We start from the raw sequence: 17,987 nt of genomic DNA on the forward strand, positions 1-17,987 counted from the left end.
ATAAGAGGCATTCGGCTGTGTTAATGGTGAAAAAACTTTGATTTTGTAAAATTATATATGACGGTTGTTCGTTTGGGATGATTTACTTATGCAATGCTGCTTGTGGTCGTGTAGGCCCTTGTCTACAACCTGTTTTACAGAATATTGACCTGGGATTGGAGTGTTCTGCTCAGCTGACTGCAGTCTCCTGCATCCCCTCAGATTCTGGGCCTGGCTAACTGCAAATCCCTGTCTGCGATTTCTGACATTTATCGCTCCATACACTTCAGTCGGGCTGTGGCTGAGGTAAGTTGTATATTTATGTTATGAATTATGTTAAGTAAATGTTAGTGTGATTTTGCATGCAAGTATTTGTGCAAGAGTACGTGTGTGGTGGTCTCGAGGGGGCCACGGCGGTGTGGAGACAGTGCCGTGTGAGGGGTGGCACTGTAAGGGCGGAGCCCGGGTGTCGCTGTGAAGGGGGTCGCGTCAGGACGTGACCGCAGGTAAACCCGGGAGGGCACGTGACCGGACGAGGGGGAGGCAGGGAGGCCCCCAGTCGGGGGTGAGAGGATCACGTGATGGGGATCCAGAGTCCCCACGAGGGTTCTGGAAGGGGGGCGTGGCCAGGGGCGGGGCCGGCCACGCCAGGGGAGTTATAAGCGGGATCCCGATAGGGATCGCGGCGTTCTACTCTTGGAATGAAGTCGCCGTCCTCAATCCTCGGTCTCCGGGCTTCACGCGTGGACCAGGCAGCCAGTCAGCTGCCCTGGTCCGACTTTAGAATTGTCTCTCCGAGTGACAGTTTAGGGAGCTGTGGTGGTCTCCACCCTATGCTGTTATCCTATTAGAATTACCCGTTGTGTTAAATAAACGTGTTGCCTCCAAGTACAAGTGTGCACCTCAGTCAACACACTACACGTGAAATCATTCGAGTGTGTTACTTTGTGCGCAAATGTCTTTATGTGCGTGTGTGAGAGTGTTATTTGTGTGTTTATCTATCGTGTGCCATGTAAGTGTAAAGACTGTGTCAGCAAGTCTCGATGTGAAGACAGGGTGTCAGAGGCTGGATGTAAAGACAAGCCGCCAGCAAGTCTGGAGGGTCTTGGTTGGGAAATCCCCCAGAGTGTCCAAAAGAGACAGCTGGGGAAATTCCCCCAGAGAATCCACGAGGATAAAAGCAGGGCCAGGAGGGATGTTTGAGGCTGCGGAGGGGGACTTGGGCCGTCGTCGTCGCTGTCTGTTTGGTCATAAAATCTCCACGTCAGCATTAGCTCATGACGACGTGGTCCTAAGCTACAATTACGTGCAATAAAAAAAACCTCTAAAGTTCGAGTCGGGAGTCGTTACATAAGTAGTAATAAGTATTTGTTAACAATCTGTTAAAAGGCTATATTGGGAAGAATGTTTTTGTATATTTGTGACAGTGCATGACTGTGTGGGGAGAGTATTCGTATGCGATTGTGCATGCGTTTGTTTTGTGTTAGTTGTGCATATTTGTGAGAGTGTATGGTTGCATGAATACTGTGATAGTGTGTGCATGTGTATGTGTGATAGTGTATTTGTGACAGTGCGTGTTTGTGTGCATGTTTGTCTGTGTTTGTGAGAGCGGGCGTGCCTGTACGTAAGTAATGGCAAAAACAGGACCCTGCGAGGTGGGCTGGTAAGAACGAATAACCAAAGAATATAAACATAATGTATTATTACACTTGTTTAGCCAGGAAAGCCCCACTGAGTCTAAAGGTTTTTGTAGGGTCCTGCCAAGTGTTTGCAGTAGGGGGCGATGTTGCTACACCGAATCGGACGATACGAAGGGAGAGTGTGAGGCCTAATTCTAGGCTTTAGGCCTAGCTGTAGGCGTTAGGCCGCTGTGAGTTAATTTGTAATTTAAATGTTTTAATTATTCATGTAAAAGCTTTAAATGTAAATGTTTCTATTTAAAAACATCAGGGAATGTAACATTGTAAAACATTAACTCCCTTTCACACACGCGGAGGTACGATACGAAGGGAGAGGTTGAGGCCTAGTTCTAGGCTTTAGGCCTAGCTGTAGGCTTTAGGCCGCCGTGAGTTAATTTTAAAATTAAATGTTTTTATTATTTATGTAAAAGCTTTAAATTTAAATGTTTCTATTTAAAAGCATCAGGGAATGTAACATTGTTAAACATTAACTCCCTTGCACACACGCGGGGGTACGATACGAAGAGAGAGTGATAGGCGTAGTTCGAGGCTTTAGGCCTAGCTGTAGGCTTTAGGGCGCTGTGAGTAAAATTTGAATTTAAAAGTTTTAATTAAAAGCTATCTCAGGGAATTATAAGGGAATGTTACACTTGTTTAGCCAGGAAAGCCTCATTAATTTAAATGTTTTAATGAAAAGCTATCTGAGGGAATTATAAGGGAATGTTACACTTGTTTAGCCAGGAAAGCGTCACTGAGTCTAAAGGTTTTTGTAGGGTCATGCCAAGTGTTTGCAGTAGGGGGCGATGTTGCTACACGGTCGGACGGACGGTCGGACAGACGGACGATATAATCTATTGTAGGCTGGTCCACTTCGTTCCTACCAGTATTAAGGGTGGCCCTGACTATTCATCATGGCAAAATTAAGGGTGGCCCTGACTGTTCACGGAAATGTACGCAATACCGTTGTGTGAACCCGGTAGGGAATCGGAAATGTGACAAATCATGGACTACGCAATTTTTAATTGCACAAGCTGTTTGGTACCCGGGGCACTGGTCTGAAGTTCTCACCTGGTAAAGCAAAATAAACTCCACTAAAAACATAGCACAAAATATTTCCTTTGCGAAGCATTTAGACTTTGACAGGAAATAGCGGTAGTGATTTTGAAATTTGACAACTCAGGCCCAAATGCCTTCACAGCAGTTGACTCGTCACACACTAATTGGCCGTTCTCTTACCTGCAAACCTGCAGGCAACGTAACGTCAACAACAGTTTGTAGCCTTCAGGGAGTGTGCGACATGCCAAAAATGTGTCACACGTTCTCAAAACAAGACGTGATTGAAGAAATAAAAGCACTTTTACTTTAGATGGGGTTTTTTTAATCACCTCAGTTTAAAAATTGGAAGCTGCAGGAATCCATACTCTCTGGTTCTTTCGGTAAAGTCACGCCACAAACCCCTCCCCCCTCTCCCCCCGTGCCAGCCCCCACCCATCCCTGCATGCCACAAAACCTCCCCCCCTCTCCCCCGTGAACTTCTGCAGCCACGACTCGACAAAACTCCCCCCCCTTCCCCGCCTATATAAAGCTACAACAGCAGATAATTTTCTCACCTGATGACGGACGTCGTGTTTCTTTTATTATTTTTTATATCTACGTGACTTTACCGAAAGAATCAGAGAGTAAGTTTAAATACCTGAGAAAATGAGGCATCAATAAACAGCTGATACAAGCAGCCTGATCTTCTATCTGGCCAGTTGGCTCAGCAGTAGATTGAGTGGAAGGTTGCAAGTTTAAATCCTGCTTAGGAATTAAATCAGCCTATAATTCCTTTGGGGTCAAGAAAATAAGTACCACTTTGTGGGGAAATCCACAGTGTTTGTCCTATGGCAAGACTCAGTCCATCACAGGAAAGAGGAATCTCCAACACTGGCTCAGGGCTGTAAACAGATGGGAACCGCCTCAATGCTTACGTGAACAGGGAATCACTTTTTGATCACCTAAATGCAGAATACAGAACATTTGATATTACCACGGTAACATAATGCATAACAATATATACAGGCTATTGTGCCTCATTGAAGGGCTACTGCCCGAAATGGTAGCCGACTCAGCATCTCTATGTTAATGATGGTGGACATTTGTTTAACTTGGCTTGAACACCACTGCCAATTCAGTCCCTTATTTATGGATGTATTTAAAGCCACAGCTGAGCGCATTTCTCTGGAGCTGGCCATGGTACAAGGGCAATATGGCAACTGAGATGAGTGGTAATTGCAAAGGATACGTAGGACGAGGATTTTGGGAAACTTCTGGATGGTGAACTTCTTAGTGCATTTCCTCCGCGCCTTGCAACGCGAGCATGTCTGTATGGGATGGGGTGGAACCGAGAAACAACGATCAGTGTCAAATGTTAAAAAAACCAATTGGGAACTTGTTTCATTAATCCAGAGACCACAAATAGTATTAGATTTAAATATCTTGACAATAATTTAGACTGAAAATGAACCTAAACCAGGGGTGTCCCAACATTTTGCTCCGAGGGCCAAATTTACTAAAATATGATACCTACATCTAGATTACGTTCGTGAATGATTTCATTGCCACTCACCGGTCTTTCGTCTCCATCCAGGACCTCCTCCTTGGTGAAGAGCCGTATGCAGTCGACGAGGGAGCAATCGTATGACTTCTGTGGGCAAGCAGGGAACAGATCAGGGCAGAGAAGAGCACATAGGGGGGAAGGGGCAGCCCCAAAAGGCATCTACCACAGCCTGATTTGCAATCTCAATATCACTTGAACAATACCACTTTTAACGAGACTAAATAGATTTATAAATGTATTTTCTCTGTGATTATTTTATCGTGTTACGTGCATCTTTTTCCCGTTAATCAAGTATTCTTTTTTTTTCGAAGTAGCGGGGTATTATTTTCATATTTTTTGTATGGAACTGGGAAATTGATGTGCTGCGTTGTGGGATGCAATTGCATGAATGACGCTATATAAAATAAAATTATTATTCTTATCAATAATAAAACCATGAATCTGCTCAACATAACAATCTCATCTGCCCTCTCATGTAATGGCTATATGAATAATCTGGCTAAGGAGGCATCGAAGAAGCATAGTTTTTTTTCCATACTAATGTCTTCTTTAACTCTAAACAATTATTACTACGAAACAAAGCACACATTGTGCCTTAGTTGGATACTGTTGTCATATCTGGGGTGGATCACCTGGTTCTTACCTCACTGCACCTGAAATAATTCAGAATAAAGCAGCTTGGGTGGTTGATCATCCAGCATTCACCAATTCACTCAATCACTCTTCTGTCACTATTTCCATAGTTACTTTGCCCGAGAACTTCACTCATTGATTCCTCCACTCATGTTGAGGAATCGGTCTAAAAGACTAAACCGTTTTACCTCATCCATACTGTGTTCAACCACCACACCGCAGGTAACAACACTTGTAAACTAAAATAAAACTAAAAACTTTTTATTTTACTAGGTCAAGGCCCACACAGCTATACACCTCTTTTCAGAAGCGACCGGGCCACAAAGGATACCCCCAATGAATTGTCTTATCATGTGGAAATTTATACCAGCCAAATACTCTAAACCACATGTTTCTAAATGTGGAGTGAAAAACCGAAGGACCTGGAGAAAAATCCACACGACAACGAGAACATGCACACTCCATATATACAGACTTCAGGGTCGGGATCGATTCCACGACCTTATGTATACCTGCTGAGGTAGTTAACATCTCGCCACCACGGCACCCCTCTTTTAATGCTACTTCCCTCGCACTGCTCCACTTTGAAATTTCCTCCCATCATGTATTGTCCCGCGCTCTTATTACAAACGTGCTTCTTCAAAACACGTGTTGCCTCATCCACCACAATTTTGATAAGTGCTTTTTTTGCCTGTGCTCAGAAATTATTTTATGAAAAAAATACATTTATCCTCCCTTTTAAATGAAAATGTCAGCTGAAAAACAAACATTTTAAACACATAGATGCCATCTGTAACAAGGTTGTGTGTACGGTGGCTGTGTGATGCAAGTTGGGAACTCTTGTGCAATGACGTTGTTACAGAGTAAGGAAGTGAGGTCACATGCCGCAATGACATTACTAGAGTAATGTTGACAAAAAACATTTATCCTTTTTTTTCATTAACAAAGCTTCTAACAGCTTGTGACACAGCCTATAAACAGCGTATATATTCGTTTTCTACTACTCCTCACTGACCTGCGAGATGGGTAGCGAGAGGTCCCAAAAGGGGTCAAAAGTCGTCGAGCAGAAGTCGCAAGTGCTGCACTTGAGCGAGCTCTTTAGCTGCCCCACGAACAAGTCTGTGAAGCGGAAGGCAGCAAGAGAAAATGCAAAGCAATGCTTGAATCACTTAATGATTCTTGTAGTTAAGTCAAAATTATTTCCTGCTCCTGTGAGCATTGTGGCATTGGCACTCATTTCCTTTTTACGGCCCAGCCAGTGGTGAAACTTCCGTATTCGTATGGTGAAGACGAGTCAATTCATAGGACAACCATTGTTGACAGTGTCCCACACAATCGTATTAATTTTGCTGGCCCCAGAGGGATGATGTGCTGAATCCACTCCCATTCAGGATTTGAACTACCAACCTTCCGATTGTGAGCCACATGGTCTACTACTGAGCCACCTTGGCAGATCGTGACAATATAATTTCTTGAGGAGTGAATTGTTACACTTCTTCTCCACAGTCTATAACATCACAGATGTGATAGTTGCAAATTATTTGTGGTGTGAAGATGCAGATGAAACCCCATCCATCCTGCGCTCACCTACAATCTTGCTGTTCTCTTTCTCTAGGTACCTTTTCCACATCCTCTTTGCCTTCTCATCATCACTGTGGTGGGAGAACAGGGAAACACGGTCAGGCCCAGATTGCCAGGCACACACTAAAAATCCAGTGCATTTGAAGCAAGGGTGGGTGGCAGTGTTAACAGAGTGTGGCGATGTTCAGTATGGCGGTGTTAAGAGTTGTTGCGCGTGACTGTGTTGTTGTGGCGCACGTGGCGGTGTTGAGTTGTTGCACGTGGCTGTGTTGTTGTGACGCACGTGGTGGTGTTGAGTTGTTGCACGTGGCTGTGTTGTTGTGGCGCACGTGGCGGTGTTGTTGAGAGTTACTGCGCGTGACTGTGTTGTTGTGGCGCACATGGCGGTGTTGAGTTGTTGCACGTGGCTGTGTTGTTGTGGCGCACGTGGCGGTGTTGTTGAGAGTTACTGCACGTGACTGTATTGTTGTGACGCACGTGGCGGTGTTGAGTTGTTGCACGTGGCTGTGTTGTTGTGGCGCACGTGGCGGTGTTGTTGAGAGTTACTGCACGTGACTGTATTGTTGTGACGCACGTGGCGGTGTTGAGTTGTTGCGCGTGACTGTGTTTTTGTGGCGCACGTGGCGGTGTTGTTGAGAGTTACTGCACGTGACTGTATTGTTGTGACGCACGTGGCGGTGTTGAGTTGTTGCACGTGGCTGTGTTGTTGTGGCGCACGTGGCGGTGTTGTTGAGAGTTATTGCACGTGACTGTATTGTTGTGACGCACGTGGCGGTGTTGAGTTGTTGCACGTGACTGTATTGTTGTGACGCACGTGGCGGTGTTGAGTTGTTGCACGTGGCTGTGTTGTTGTGGCGCACGTGGCGGTGTTGAGTTGTTGCACGTGGCTGTGTTGATGTGGCGCACGTGGCGGTGTTGTTGAGAGTTGTTGCACGTGACTGTGTTGTTGTGGCGCACGTGGCGGTGTTGTTGAGAGTTGCTGCGCGTGACTGTGTTGTTGTGGCGCACGTGGCGGTGTTGAGTTGTTGCACGTGGCTGTGTTGTTGTGGCGCACGTGGCGGTGTTGTTGAGAGTTACTGCGCGTGACTGTGTTGTTGTGACGCACGTGGTGGTGTTGAGTTGTTGCACGTGGCTGTGTTGTTGTGGCGCACGTGGCGGTGTTGTTGAGAGTTACTGCGCGTGACTGTGTTGTTGTGACGCACGTGGCGGTGTTGAGTTGTTGCACGTAACTGTGTTGTTGTGGCGCACGTGGTGGTGTTGAGTTGTTGCGCGCGACTGCGTTGTTGTGGCGCACGTGGTGGTGTTGAGTTGTTGCACGTGGCTGTGTTGTTGTGGCACACGTGGCAGTGTTGTTGAGAGTTGCTGCGTAAAGCTGTGTGACTCCCCAAGGTTATGGTGCCCAGAGAGCAAACTTTACCTGTATGAGTCAAGGTCATCGCTGATGGGCTGGCGGGGTCGGCTCAGCACGCGGTTCACCTCCCCGTGCAGCCCATCGAGCAGGAAGCGCAGGAACTCCTGTGCATCCTGCTGGCTGTGGTGGGAGCGGGGAGGGGCACAAAGAACACCCGGCTACGTCACGCGCTTTGACAACAGACGAGGAGCAGACTGCGTTCGCCGTGGACGCGTCACTGCGGTGAAACTGCTTCTTATGGCGATGATGATGGTAACGGTCACCGTGCTCATGATGAGAAACATGTCTAGAGCAAGATATGGTTGCACTCTTGAAAGCAATCGGTATTGTGACAGTCATCATAATCAACACTATTACCACTATTAAAATAATCATTTATTAAATTCATAATTCGTCTCCATCATAACAACTTTAATCAATGATGACCATTTGTGGGCAAAAGCCGGCGCTCAGTTGGTATTGATGCTTAAATCATCAACTGTGCATTACTCCTCTTAACAGACAACACTGGAGCAGCTGAGGCCATTGTCTGCTCTTCACTGCGGATGCAGTTTGTGTTTTGGTCCTGGTCCGGATAGCTCCACTTTCTGAGGTTTGCCTTGCAATAGCCAACACTTGTATGCAGACGGTTCAGGTATTGCCTGCAGATTGCCTCTGGTTCTTGCTACTTACACTCTCATCTTAGCAGCTGCTGATTCAGCTCATGGTCGTGCATTTCACAGTTGCAGCCATGTGTTCTCCGCAATGAGCTGAGAGGTTCCATGGTGGTGATAAAACTATTACGTGATTAAACTGGCAGCAGGTATATGCTGGTAGAGTGGATGCTTTGGGTTCGTGGCCTGGTGCAACCATTGTGCCCAGCTAGCGATGTCTTGCCTCACGGCAGATGTGGAGTGTACGGTCACAGGAAGTTCCTGTTTTTTGATGCTAATGTTGGTCACGTGACCAGGAAGTGACGATGTTAGATTTCCACTGTACCACGCGGGCGTCAGCCATTACACAGATAAGTCAAGATGGCGGCACGCATCGCATCTCAGTGAGACCACAGCCGCACTTGTCCATTGTGGGAGCTTAAGAAGCATTATCTGTAAGTTGTTTATATTCCTATAATATTGGAAATGCTGTTGTAATGTTGGAATGACCGTTATAGCAATGTAAATGCCTTTATGGTGCCGTTAAGTTGTTGTAGTAAATACGAGGCCTAGTTAGTAACGAAGCCTGTGACTTTCCTTATTGTGGATGTTACTTGTGATTTAGTAGGTCGAGTCAGACTTGTGCCTATGTTGCGATCCTGAGAGTGATGACGAAGTATCTCATCCACAGTTTAGTGTTAAGTGTAATGCTGTACATTTGGGGTGCGGTGGGATGAATACACGAGGTGCCTGTATGCAACGCACCAGCTTGTGCCTTTGTCTAATTGTTCAGGGGTAATGTGGGGGCCTGGTCCTTCCAGGATCTATTGTTATCTAAGACAATGTTCTGATGCTGTGGTGTTCATTGTGTGGGTGTTTCCGGATTATAACAGATGCCGTATCTGTGTTTTCTCACCAGTTTTACCTGTTACAATCAATAAATGACGATCGGAGTTGGACGGTCATCCTGGCTCCGAGGGTTTATTGAACACATGGTTATCTACTCGACTAGCGGTGCAACGCAGCGCACGGCGAGGCCGAGATAAGCGACCATTCTTCTGATTGTCCAGGTGTGATGTCAGCCAAGAGGTAAAGGCTGTCTACATTGGTTGGCTTGAGAAAACCAGCAATACTTCTGCAGCAATCGAACACCGGGCCGATCTTTTTAAAACGTACGGACCTCTACCATGCAGGGCACACGTACTCCGCTGCCGAGCAGCAGAGAGCCACCACCATTGATATGAGTGGAGATGTATATGATCCCCATTTTGCGATGACCATTTTCTGGATGATGTGACATTGTGAGTTTACCTTCGCCCTGGTTTTCTCAATATGTGCCTTGTATGTCAGAGATTAGTTGAGTATTAAACCAAGGCCGACGGGATGTTAGCAGTGGGCTAGTTTAAACCATGAGATCGTGTGTTCCCGCTTCACGTCCCTTTCTCTTAGAAGGCGCATACTTGGGTCTTCAACAGGTTGGCTCAGAGTTGGTTTTCCTCGTCGTATGCTGCACTGTCTTTTTCGATGTGTGTGTGTTCATGTTACTTCTAGAGGTAAATACCTAATTTGTTTGTTGTTAAATATTCCTGAAGGACCCTGTACTCATTCTCTACAATACTGACGTTTGTGTTGTTGCTGTGCTCACGCACCACGGATCTCCTTAATAAAATAAACAGGATCATCCGTGTAACAAATAAAAACAAACAATCTAAACTAATGTTTGTTAATGTTGCCTTCAGGGTAATTTTGAGAGGTGATGAAAGTCCTTGCATTGGGACTGTTACGCAGCGGTCGTTCACGTAAATTAAACTTCTGGTGTCTGGGTAGATTGGAAGTAATGGTGCAAGCACACTGCTTTGTGGAAGACCATTTCTCTGTCAGTATCAGCACCTTTGCTTTCCATTCATTTCCCCGAAGAATCGTTGGTTCTCGAGTAGAGTCCGGATGAATTCGGTTAGATGTGTAGAGACGTTGATAGAGTCACTATGGCGTGTGCACCATCTATGGTCACAAGCCTGTAACTGTGTCTTGTGCCTCTCTAGCACCGGCGTAGGTATGGCAGGGAAGTGGACCCTAGAGGGCATGGTCCCATTGACGGGCAGAGAGAGGGCACGTGAGAACATGACCATCTGGGTGAACCCGAGAGGGCACGTGACCGGCATGGGGTAGCAAGGGGGCCCAAAGGGGGCTTGAGGGACACGTGATGCTGACTCCAGACCCTTCTGGAGAGATCCAGAAGAGGGCGTGGCTGGAGGCGGAGCAAGGCCACGCTCGGCAGCATAAGAGGGATGGCCCGAGAGCAATCGCGGCTGTCGTCTAGAATCAACCCGCCGTGCTACGTCTCTTCGGTCGTCGGTCTTCATGCTCGGGCATCGTGGGTGAGTCTATGTATGTGTGTGTCAGTCGATGTATGTGTGTAAGTCTATGTGTGTGTGTAACTCCATGTGTGTGTGTAAAGTCGATGTCTGTGTGTGTGAGTCCATATGTGTGTGTGTGTAAGTCGATGTGTTTGTATGTGTGTGGGTCGATGTCTGTGTGTGGGTCGATGTCTGTGTGTAAGTCGATGTGTGTGTGTGTCTTTTTCGCCCGGGCAATGCCGGGTACTTCCCGCTAGTGTCATATAAATACTTTCTCAAGTCATTTCAAAAGCCACTTTATCCACATTAGGGGAAAACATTTACCTGCCCAGCAAAAAGATTTAGTCACAGATCAATAAATCCAACATTTTTTATTCTCACACCTGGAATAAGCAAATTAGGGTAAAAACTAACTTAAGTTTTTTTTATATATACAGTCTATGTTGACTGAGCTGGGATCACCAGCTCCCTAGTAATGAGAAGGCAATACAACCACTTTATTTGGTGATACTGCATTGACCGCCATGCACAAGCAAAGTTAACAAAACTCAACATGCTTGTGAAACAAACTGGCTTTAAAGGAAAAAATATAGGTACTTAGGCACTGATTTGGGCAAAGGTGCTTCTTTATGAAAGCAACCTTTTGGGCATTGGCCATTCTTCAAAAAGTAGGGACTATTACATATATGAAGGGCCATTTCCTAAATCGTCACCTATTTATATGTATTTTCATTTTAAGGGAGTATTATTGACGAATCAGTATAACCACAGGTGACTAAAACTGTGAATAAATCACACCCAGCATATCAGCATTGCTGGCTCGGTGCTCTGAAACCACGTGATTCCTCCGCGTGACGCGGCCTCCTGCTGGTCACTCACTTGTAGCCCATGAAGCGGGGCGCGTACTTCTGAATCTGCGTTTTGAAGGCTTGGGGACTGACCGTCTCTGAGCCCGTGCTGCTCCAGAGCGCCTGCAGCAGCCGGGCAAACTCTGCTCACGTGCAGCAAGCACACAGAGAAGACACACACATTCGCTCATTTAGTCACTCACCCACCCACCACTCACCCAATCACCGCACTGCGTGTCAAAACACTTGTTCTTCTGCTTGTTTTCCCTCGCACTGCTCCACTTTGGAATTCCCTGCCATTGTTTAATTTCCTAAGCTCTGATAAATAATCGTGCTCAATAAAAAAAAACCTGTTCACTTATATCTATCCATCACACATCTCTCCATCACACAATGTCTTTCAGAGGTACTCCCAATGTCATGCACGAAGATTACTTGGTCACACTCAGTTATACATTGTGCACCCTTGACAGTGTCCATGTCAGGCAGGGTCTCCTAAAACTGGACTTACAAGTCCCACGTTAACTTAACCATGTGTGAATCATACATGTTATAAGGTGCACTCTTTACTAAGCACGTAAGTACCAATGCTGAAATTCACCATGACTCAATGACATATCTGCTCTTAAGTGTGCCAACAAGCAGCAATATGTATCGGGAGGGAGCCCAAACTGTACAAATAGCAGCTCAACATTATGGGGAAGGTGGCTCTCAAGGCCCAAGCGTTGTTAACAATCACGTAAACTTAATATAGGGAACGTTCAGCTCAAAGCATGTACAGAAACACACTTTAAGTACAACAAAAACAAGTACAACAATGTTTGTTTATGTTATTGCGTTTGTCATGTTGGTGACCCAGGTCATTCTTGTATAACAGACTACACTGGTCTCTTGAGTTCATGTCTGGTGAAATAAAATACATTATAACTTGAAGGTGACGCAGAGTAGTGAATAATGATGAATAGTGATGCCTGTGTAAACGCAGAAACTGCAAGGGGGGCACTTGCCATACCCTCCATGAGAGCGCCCTTCATCCTGCTGCCCATGTTGAGCTCTTGTTTGAAGTCCCCCTTGAGGCAGTAGTCACGCAGATCATTACTGTTGCTCAGGCACTGGATCACAGAGTTGAGGAAGCACTGCACACACAGTACAGACACGCAGAGCCACACTCAGCCGACCGCATCGCTCAGACGGAGCCCCGCACTAACAAAACGTGGCAAGGAAATGCCAGCGAAGAAAATAACCTCCTGCTTTGGACACTCAACAACACTGGGACAGTTGTGAGCAAGGGTGCAGATCCACCTTAGGACTCATCAGGACAGGGGAACAGGCGGCGATCTTAATGTCCACTTGCCACCCACCATCATTTCTGGAGACCCAACTGGAAACACAAACGGCTCTTACTCCGTGTGTTCCACTCTGTCCGACATCAGCGAGCATCTTAGGTGGGGACATGACCCAGCAGTCATGCATTTGCCGGATGTTGCAGAGGTTCACGGTTTAATTAGGGCTGGCTGCCCTGGCTAATACTGCCATATATTTGAAGTCTTCGTGACTGCAGGGATCCATACTCTCTGGTTCTTTCGGTAAAGTCACGTAGATAGAAAAAAAATATAATAGAACACGACGTTTCTGTCGCAACACAAGCATCCGCCATCAGGTGAGAAAGAATGATCTGCTGTTGTGGCTTTATAAAGGCACGGAAGGGGGTGGGGCGAAGTGGGAGGAGTTTTGTAGAGTAACTTAAAGCTTTCTTGGCTGCAGGAGTTCACGGGGGAGGGTTTGTAGCGTGCAGGGATGGGTGGGGGCTGACATGCTAATTTCTCCAGCCCCCACCCATCCCTGCACTCCACAAACCCTCCCCCCTACCCCCGTGAACTCCTGCAGCCATGAAAGCTTTAAGTTACTCTACAAAACCCCTCCCCCCTCCCGTGCCTATATAAAGCCACAACAGCAAATCATTCTTTCTCACCTGATGACGGACGCTTGTGTTGCGACCGAAACGTCGTGTTCTATTATTATTTTTAAATCCTTTATTAAATCCTTTATATTAAGTTCACTTGCTTGCTTGCGTGCTTGCTTGCTTGCTTACGACCGTGTAAATCTTTCAGTCGTTTTTTTACCCACTTCGCATGATCCAATCGAGCTGACATTTTGCACAGACTCGTTGTGCGTGACAATTTATTTTCGTGAATTTTTTTTTCCAAAATTGTACACTTTTAAGGAAAAAAATCAATTATATTTAATTACCAATTGCTTAATGGTGGCAGGCAATCATCTGACCCCTAGGTGGCAGCAATCTCAAGCCAGAGGACGAGAGGACTCTAGCCGCCACGCATATAAAGGATTTATAGTGAAAAACTTTGTTTTTACGGGTTAATTTTTAAACCTTTATATTAAGTTCACTTGCTTGCTTGCTTAGGGCCGTGCAAATCTTTCGGTCGTTTTTTAACCCATTTCTCGTGATCCAATCGAGCTGACATTTTGCACACAGACTCGTTGTGCGTGACAATTAATGTTCGTGAAAATTTGTTTCCAAAATTTTACACTTTTTAGGACAAAAATATTAGATTTAATTACCAATTGCTTAATGCTGCCATGTAATCATCTGACCCATAGGTGGCAGCCATCTCAAGCCAGAGGACGAGAGGACTCTAGCCGCCACGCATATAAAGGATTTATAGTGAAAAACTTAGTTTTTACGGGTTATACTTGTATTAAGTTCGCTTGCTTGCTTGCTTGCGTGCTTGCTTGCTTGCTTACGACCGTGCAAATCTTTCGGTCGTTTTTTAACCCACTTCCCGTGATCCAATCGAGCTGACATTTTCCACACAGACTCGTTGTGCGAGACAATTAATGTTCGTGAAAAAAAATTCCCAAAATTTTACACTGTTTAGGGAACAAAAATTGATTTTACATTTATTCAAATAGATCTCATTCATGGCTTTGGCTGAACGTCACAGTGTAGGAGCCCAGAGCGTAACCCCTCCACAGGCCGTGGCGGAGTAGCGCAGTTGGTAGCGCCCTCGCTTCCCATACCAAAGGTCGCGGGATCGATCCCCGCGTCCTCCACAGGCGAATATATTTTTAAATCCTTTATATTAAGTTCGCTTGCTTGCTTACGACCGTGCAAATCTTTCGCTCGTTTTTTAACCCACTTCCCGTGATCCAATCGAGCTGACATTTTCCACACAGACTCGTTGTGTGTGACAATAAATTTTCGTGAAAATTTTTTTCCAAAATTTTACACTGTTTAGGGAAAACAAATTAAATATTTAATTACCAATTGCTTAATACTGGCAGACAATCATCTGACCCATAGGTGGCAGCCATCTCAAGCCAGAGGACGAGAAGACTCTAGCCGCCATGCATATAAAGGATTTATAGTGAAAAACTTTGTTTTTACGGGTTTACTTGTTTCTATCTACGTGACTTTACTGAAAGAACCAGAGAGTATACTGTTATATATTAACGTAAAATATATTTATGATGGATGTTAAAGATCCCAAGACATCACGCGAACAAGTGGCCAATTATGAGCTGGCGTCTCAATCCAAATTATAAAAATGACACTGCAAAGTAATTGGGTAACACAAATAATTGTCACCCCCTACTGCGGTGCCTGCTAAGGGCGGTGTGGTATTTAGCAGTAACAAGGCTGTGGGGACCGTCAGACTGTAGCTGGTGGGTTTAGCCACTTACCGTGTTTCCTAAGTTCCGCAGTCCGACCAGGCCCTTCACTGCCTTGGTGGCCTGTAAGGCCACACAGGTAGGATGAAGGGAAAGAGACATTAACATTAGAAACAGAACCTACATAAAAACAACACAGACAAATTAAACAATAAAGTCAATGGGACAGATCTACATGGTGCTGAATCGGCCGACACTCTGCCCTAGTGGTTTGCCTGATTGCTGCTGATGGCAGTGATATCGGCACATTTGCTAAGCACACCTTGGGCCCAAACGGTTCCTCTGCTCAAATGAGCATTGCACGGTGCTCATCTTTGTCAGAAACCCTGATCCAGTGGTGGAAGTTCCACGTTCCTATGTTGGTAAGCAGCCTAACTAGTCTTCAGTTCCCACTGTTCAGTTCCCACAAATTGGTATCTATTTTATTAACCCCGTAGCAATGGAGAACATCAGCAAACGACTGCGCAAATAAACAATCTGCTGGTTTGACACTAACTGTCGAAACTGGTTCAGAGTTTACTTGTATTAAACTGATGGCGCTGAAAATGTTATTCCTAGAATGCTGCGCAGCTGATGAGATGTGTAAACAATACTTTTTTAAAGTGGAATAACAGATATGAAAATATACAGTCTGATTATTTTTCGTGACGTAAAAATTGCCTTTTCATTGAATTTGGTAAAATTTCAGTCGTGAAAATCAAAAACAATGGCTACATCGACAAAACAATACCAAAAGTGCAACGATGTCAAGATAACGTGCATCAAACTGTGTATGTAACGTCTTATTACTGTTGCGGCCAGGTGATTGAGCGTTGAAGTGAGCGGCTCGCAATCAGAGATTGTGGTCAATGAAACGAGTACTACTTTATGGGTAAGTCAACAGAATCACGAGTATAAGAAATTAGTGACTGAAAAAACACATGCATCGCAGCCTAAATTATAACAATGCAAAGTACATAAATGCAACAAATAGAATTCAGGGAATAAACCCTGAATTACAGAAGAAATTGAAAAAAGTGCATGAATTAAAATCAGTAGTAAATTAAATACATTTCCTGGAAATCAACATTGGATCGGACAAATTACTGTTTAAAACCATTCATGAAAAAAAGTTACAGAAGCATCAACATCGATTTTGGGTGATTATTGCATGAGGGCTTTGCCCTGGCACTGGTAAAATAAATACCAAATTTGTTGGGAAGTCAACAGTGGTTGTGTGCTATGGAGAGACTGCCTCTACTATAGGAATGTGGAATTTCCACCACTGATTCAGGCCTGTAAACAAGGAGATGATCACTGCATCAATGCTCATTTAAGCAGGAAATCACTTCGACATTGAATGGTACAATTAGGTTAAATGAGTAAAAACAATGCAAAATAAAAGCATTACAATGACAGTGTTGCTGCATACATACTGGTCATAAATAATTATATAGTAAAACTCCATCTTAAAATAAAAATAGCAATTTTTATTGTGGAGAACAAAAGTAAAAAAACAAATAAGCAGGCATTACACCTCCACTTAAGTATGCTCTCACAGAAGGCTGTGTGGCTTATAGTATGTGTAATGAAAACGTTAATTGTTTTTACATGGAAGTATATGTGGAGGCATATTTTCTGCTTATTTATTTCATGAATAAAATAGTTTCGTGCTAAATTAAGTCTTGCCCAACTGTGTGTATGTTTTGTATAACTGTATCATTCAGTTTTTGTATGGAAGGCGCTGAAGGCCATCAGAATAAGGCTCACAAAGGGACCACACAGAGATCAATGATTTAGCTGTATGCCTAGACATCAAAAGCACAATTTAAAGATGTATTTAGCAAAAATTACAGCCTGATAATAATGTAAATTAATGAACATTCCCAACAACCTGGCTGGAAAAAAACCCAAATATTTTAACAAATCTGGTGAAAACTGGAAGAACGTTATTTCTTTTTACATGGCGTGGCTAGTGTTAGCTGGGAGTCGGAAAACGGTCAACCACATATCACACATGAGGCCCTGCAACTGGCTGCATGGAGAACGCAAGTAGAATGTTTCCTTAGTTGCTGTAGATGTTAAGACAGACAATTACAGCAGCTGTTTAACGCAACTGGCCACTGGTCGTTCTTAGTGTAACAAATAATAATAATACTTCGTAATTACAGTGGTCTCTTCCAAGGAGCACCTCAATTCACCTTCAGACTCTTATTTCAGAATGGTCCTGTATTGGATTTTTTCTATCAATTCCCTGACTGAGTCTAGTCTTTAAAGTTCCAAGAGAAACCATACACATACAGGAAAGCTCTGTACAGATGGAGTTAATCAATTTCTGTACCGCCATCTCCTGGCTAACTCGCAGGGCAAGCCTACAACAGCTCGTTTTTCCAGACAGTCTATTGTACTTTGTTTTTACTTTATTGGTTTTGTAATTTTGGTGACTCAATCTGGAAAAAAATATTTTTCCTGGTCTCACACATTAAACAAACTAAACAAGAACTATTTATTCTAATCATGCATTGTCGGTACATTCATGGTATTTTGGTCATAGATAACATCGGTTTGTGTATTGAGGTTGGATGTATTAAATTATCTC

At 44.5% G+C, this 17,987-nt stretch overlaps 1 protein-coding gene across 2 annotated transcripts in view; it reads right to left on the reverse strand.

The window, feature by feature from the left end:
• LOC144942902 (ubiquitin carboxyl-terminal hydrolase 2-like) overlaps positions 1 to 17,987 on the reverse strand; it is a 49,167-nt gene that overhangs the window by 11,678 nt on the left and 19,502 nt on the right. The window contains exons 3-10 of one of the 2 annotated variants that reach the window (XM_078869906.1): positions 15,422 to 15,472; positions 12,732 to 12,855; positions 11,751 to 11,862; positions 7,889 to 8,002; positions 6,478 to 6,542; positions 5,906 to 6,009; positions 4,267 to 4,341; positions 3,943 to 4,021 (exon numbers count right to left, since the gene is read on the reverse strand). In XM_078869906.1, coding sequence (XP_078726032.1) covers positions 3,943 to 4,021; positions 4,267 to 4,341; positions 5,906 to 6,009; positions 6,478 to 6,542; positions 7,889 to 8,002; positions 11,751 to 11,862; positions 12,732 to 12,855; positions 15,422 to 15,472 — 724 coding nt within the window. Of the gene's footprint in view, positions 1 to 3,942; positions 4,022 to 4,266; positions 4,345 to 5,905; positions 6,010 to 6,477; positions 6,543 to 7,888; positions 8,003 to 11,750; positions 11,863 to 12,731; positions 12,856 to 15,421; positions 15,473 to 17,987 lie in introns of both variants that reach the window. The other variant, XM_078869905.1, reaches the window with a different exon arrangement.

The sequence above is a fragment of the Lampetra fluviatilis genome, chromosome 29 (assembly GCF_964198595.1).
Source record: "Lampetra fluviatilis chromosome 29, kcLamFluv1.1, whole genome shotgun sequence".
Taxonomy (NCBI): domain Eukaryota; kingdom Metazoa; phylum Chordata; class Hyperoartia; order Petromyzontiformes; family Petromyzontidae; genus Lampetra; species Lampetra fluviatilis.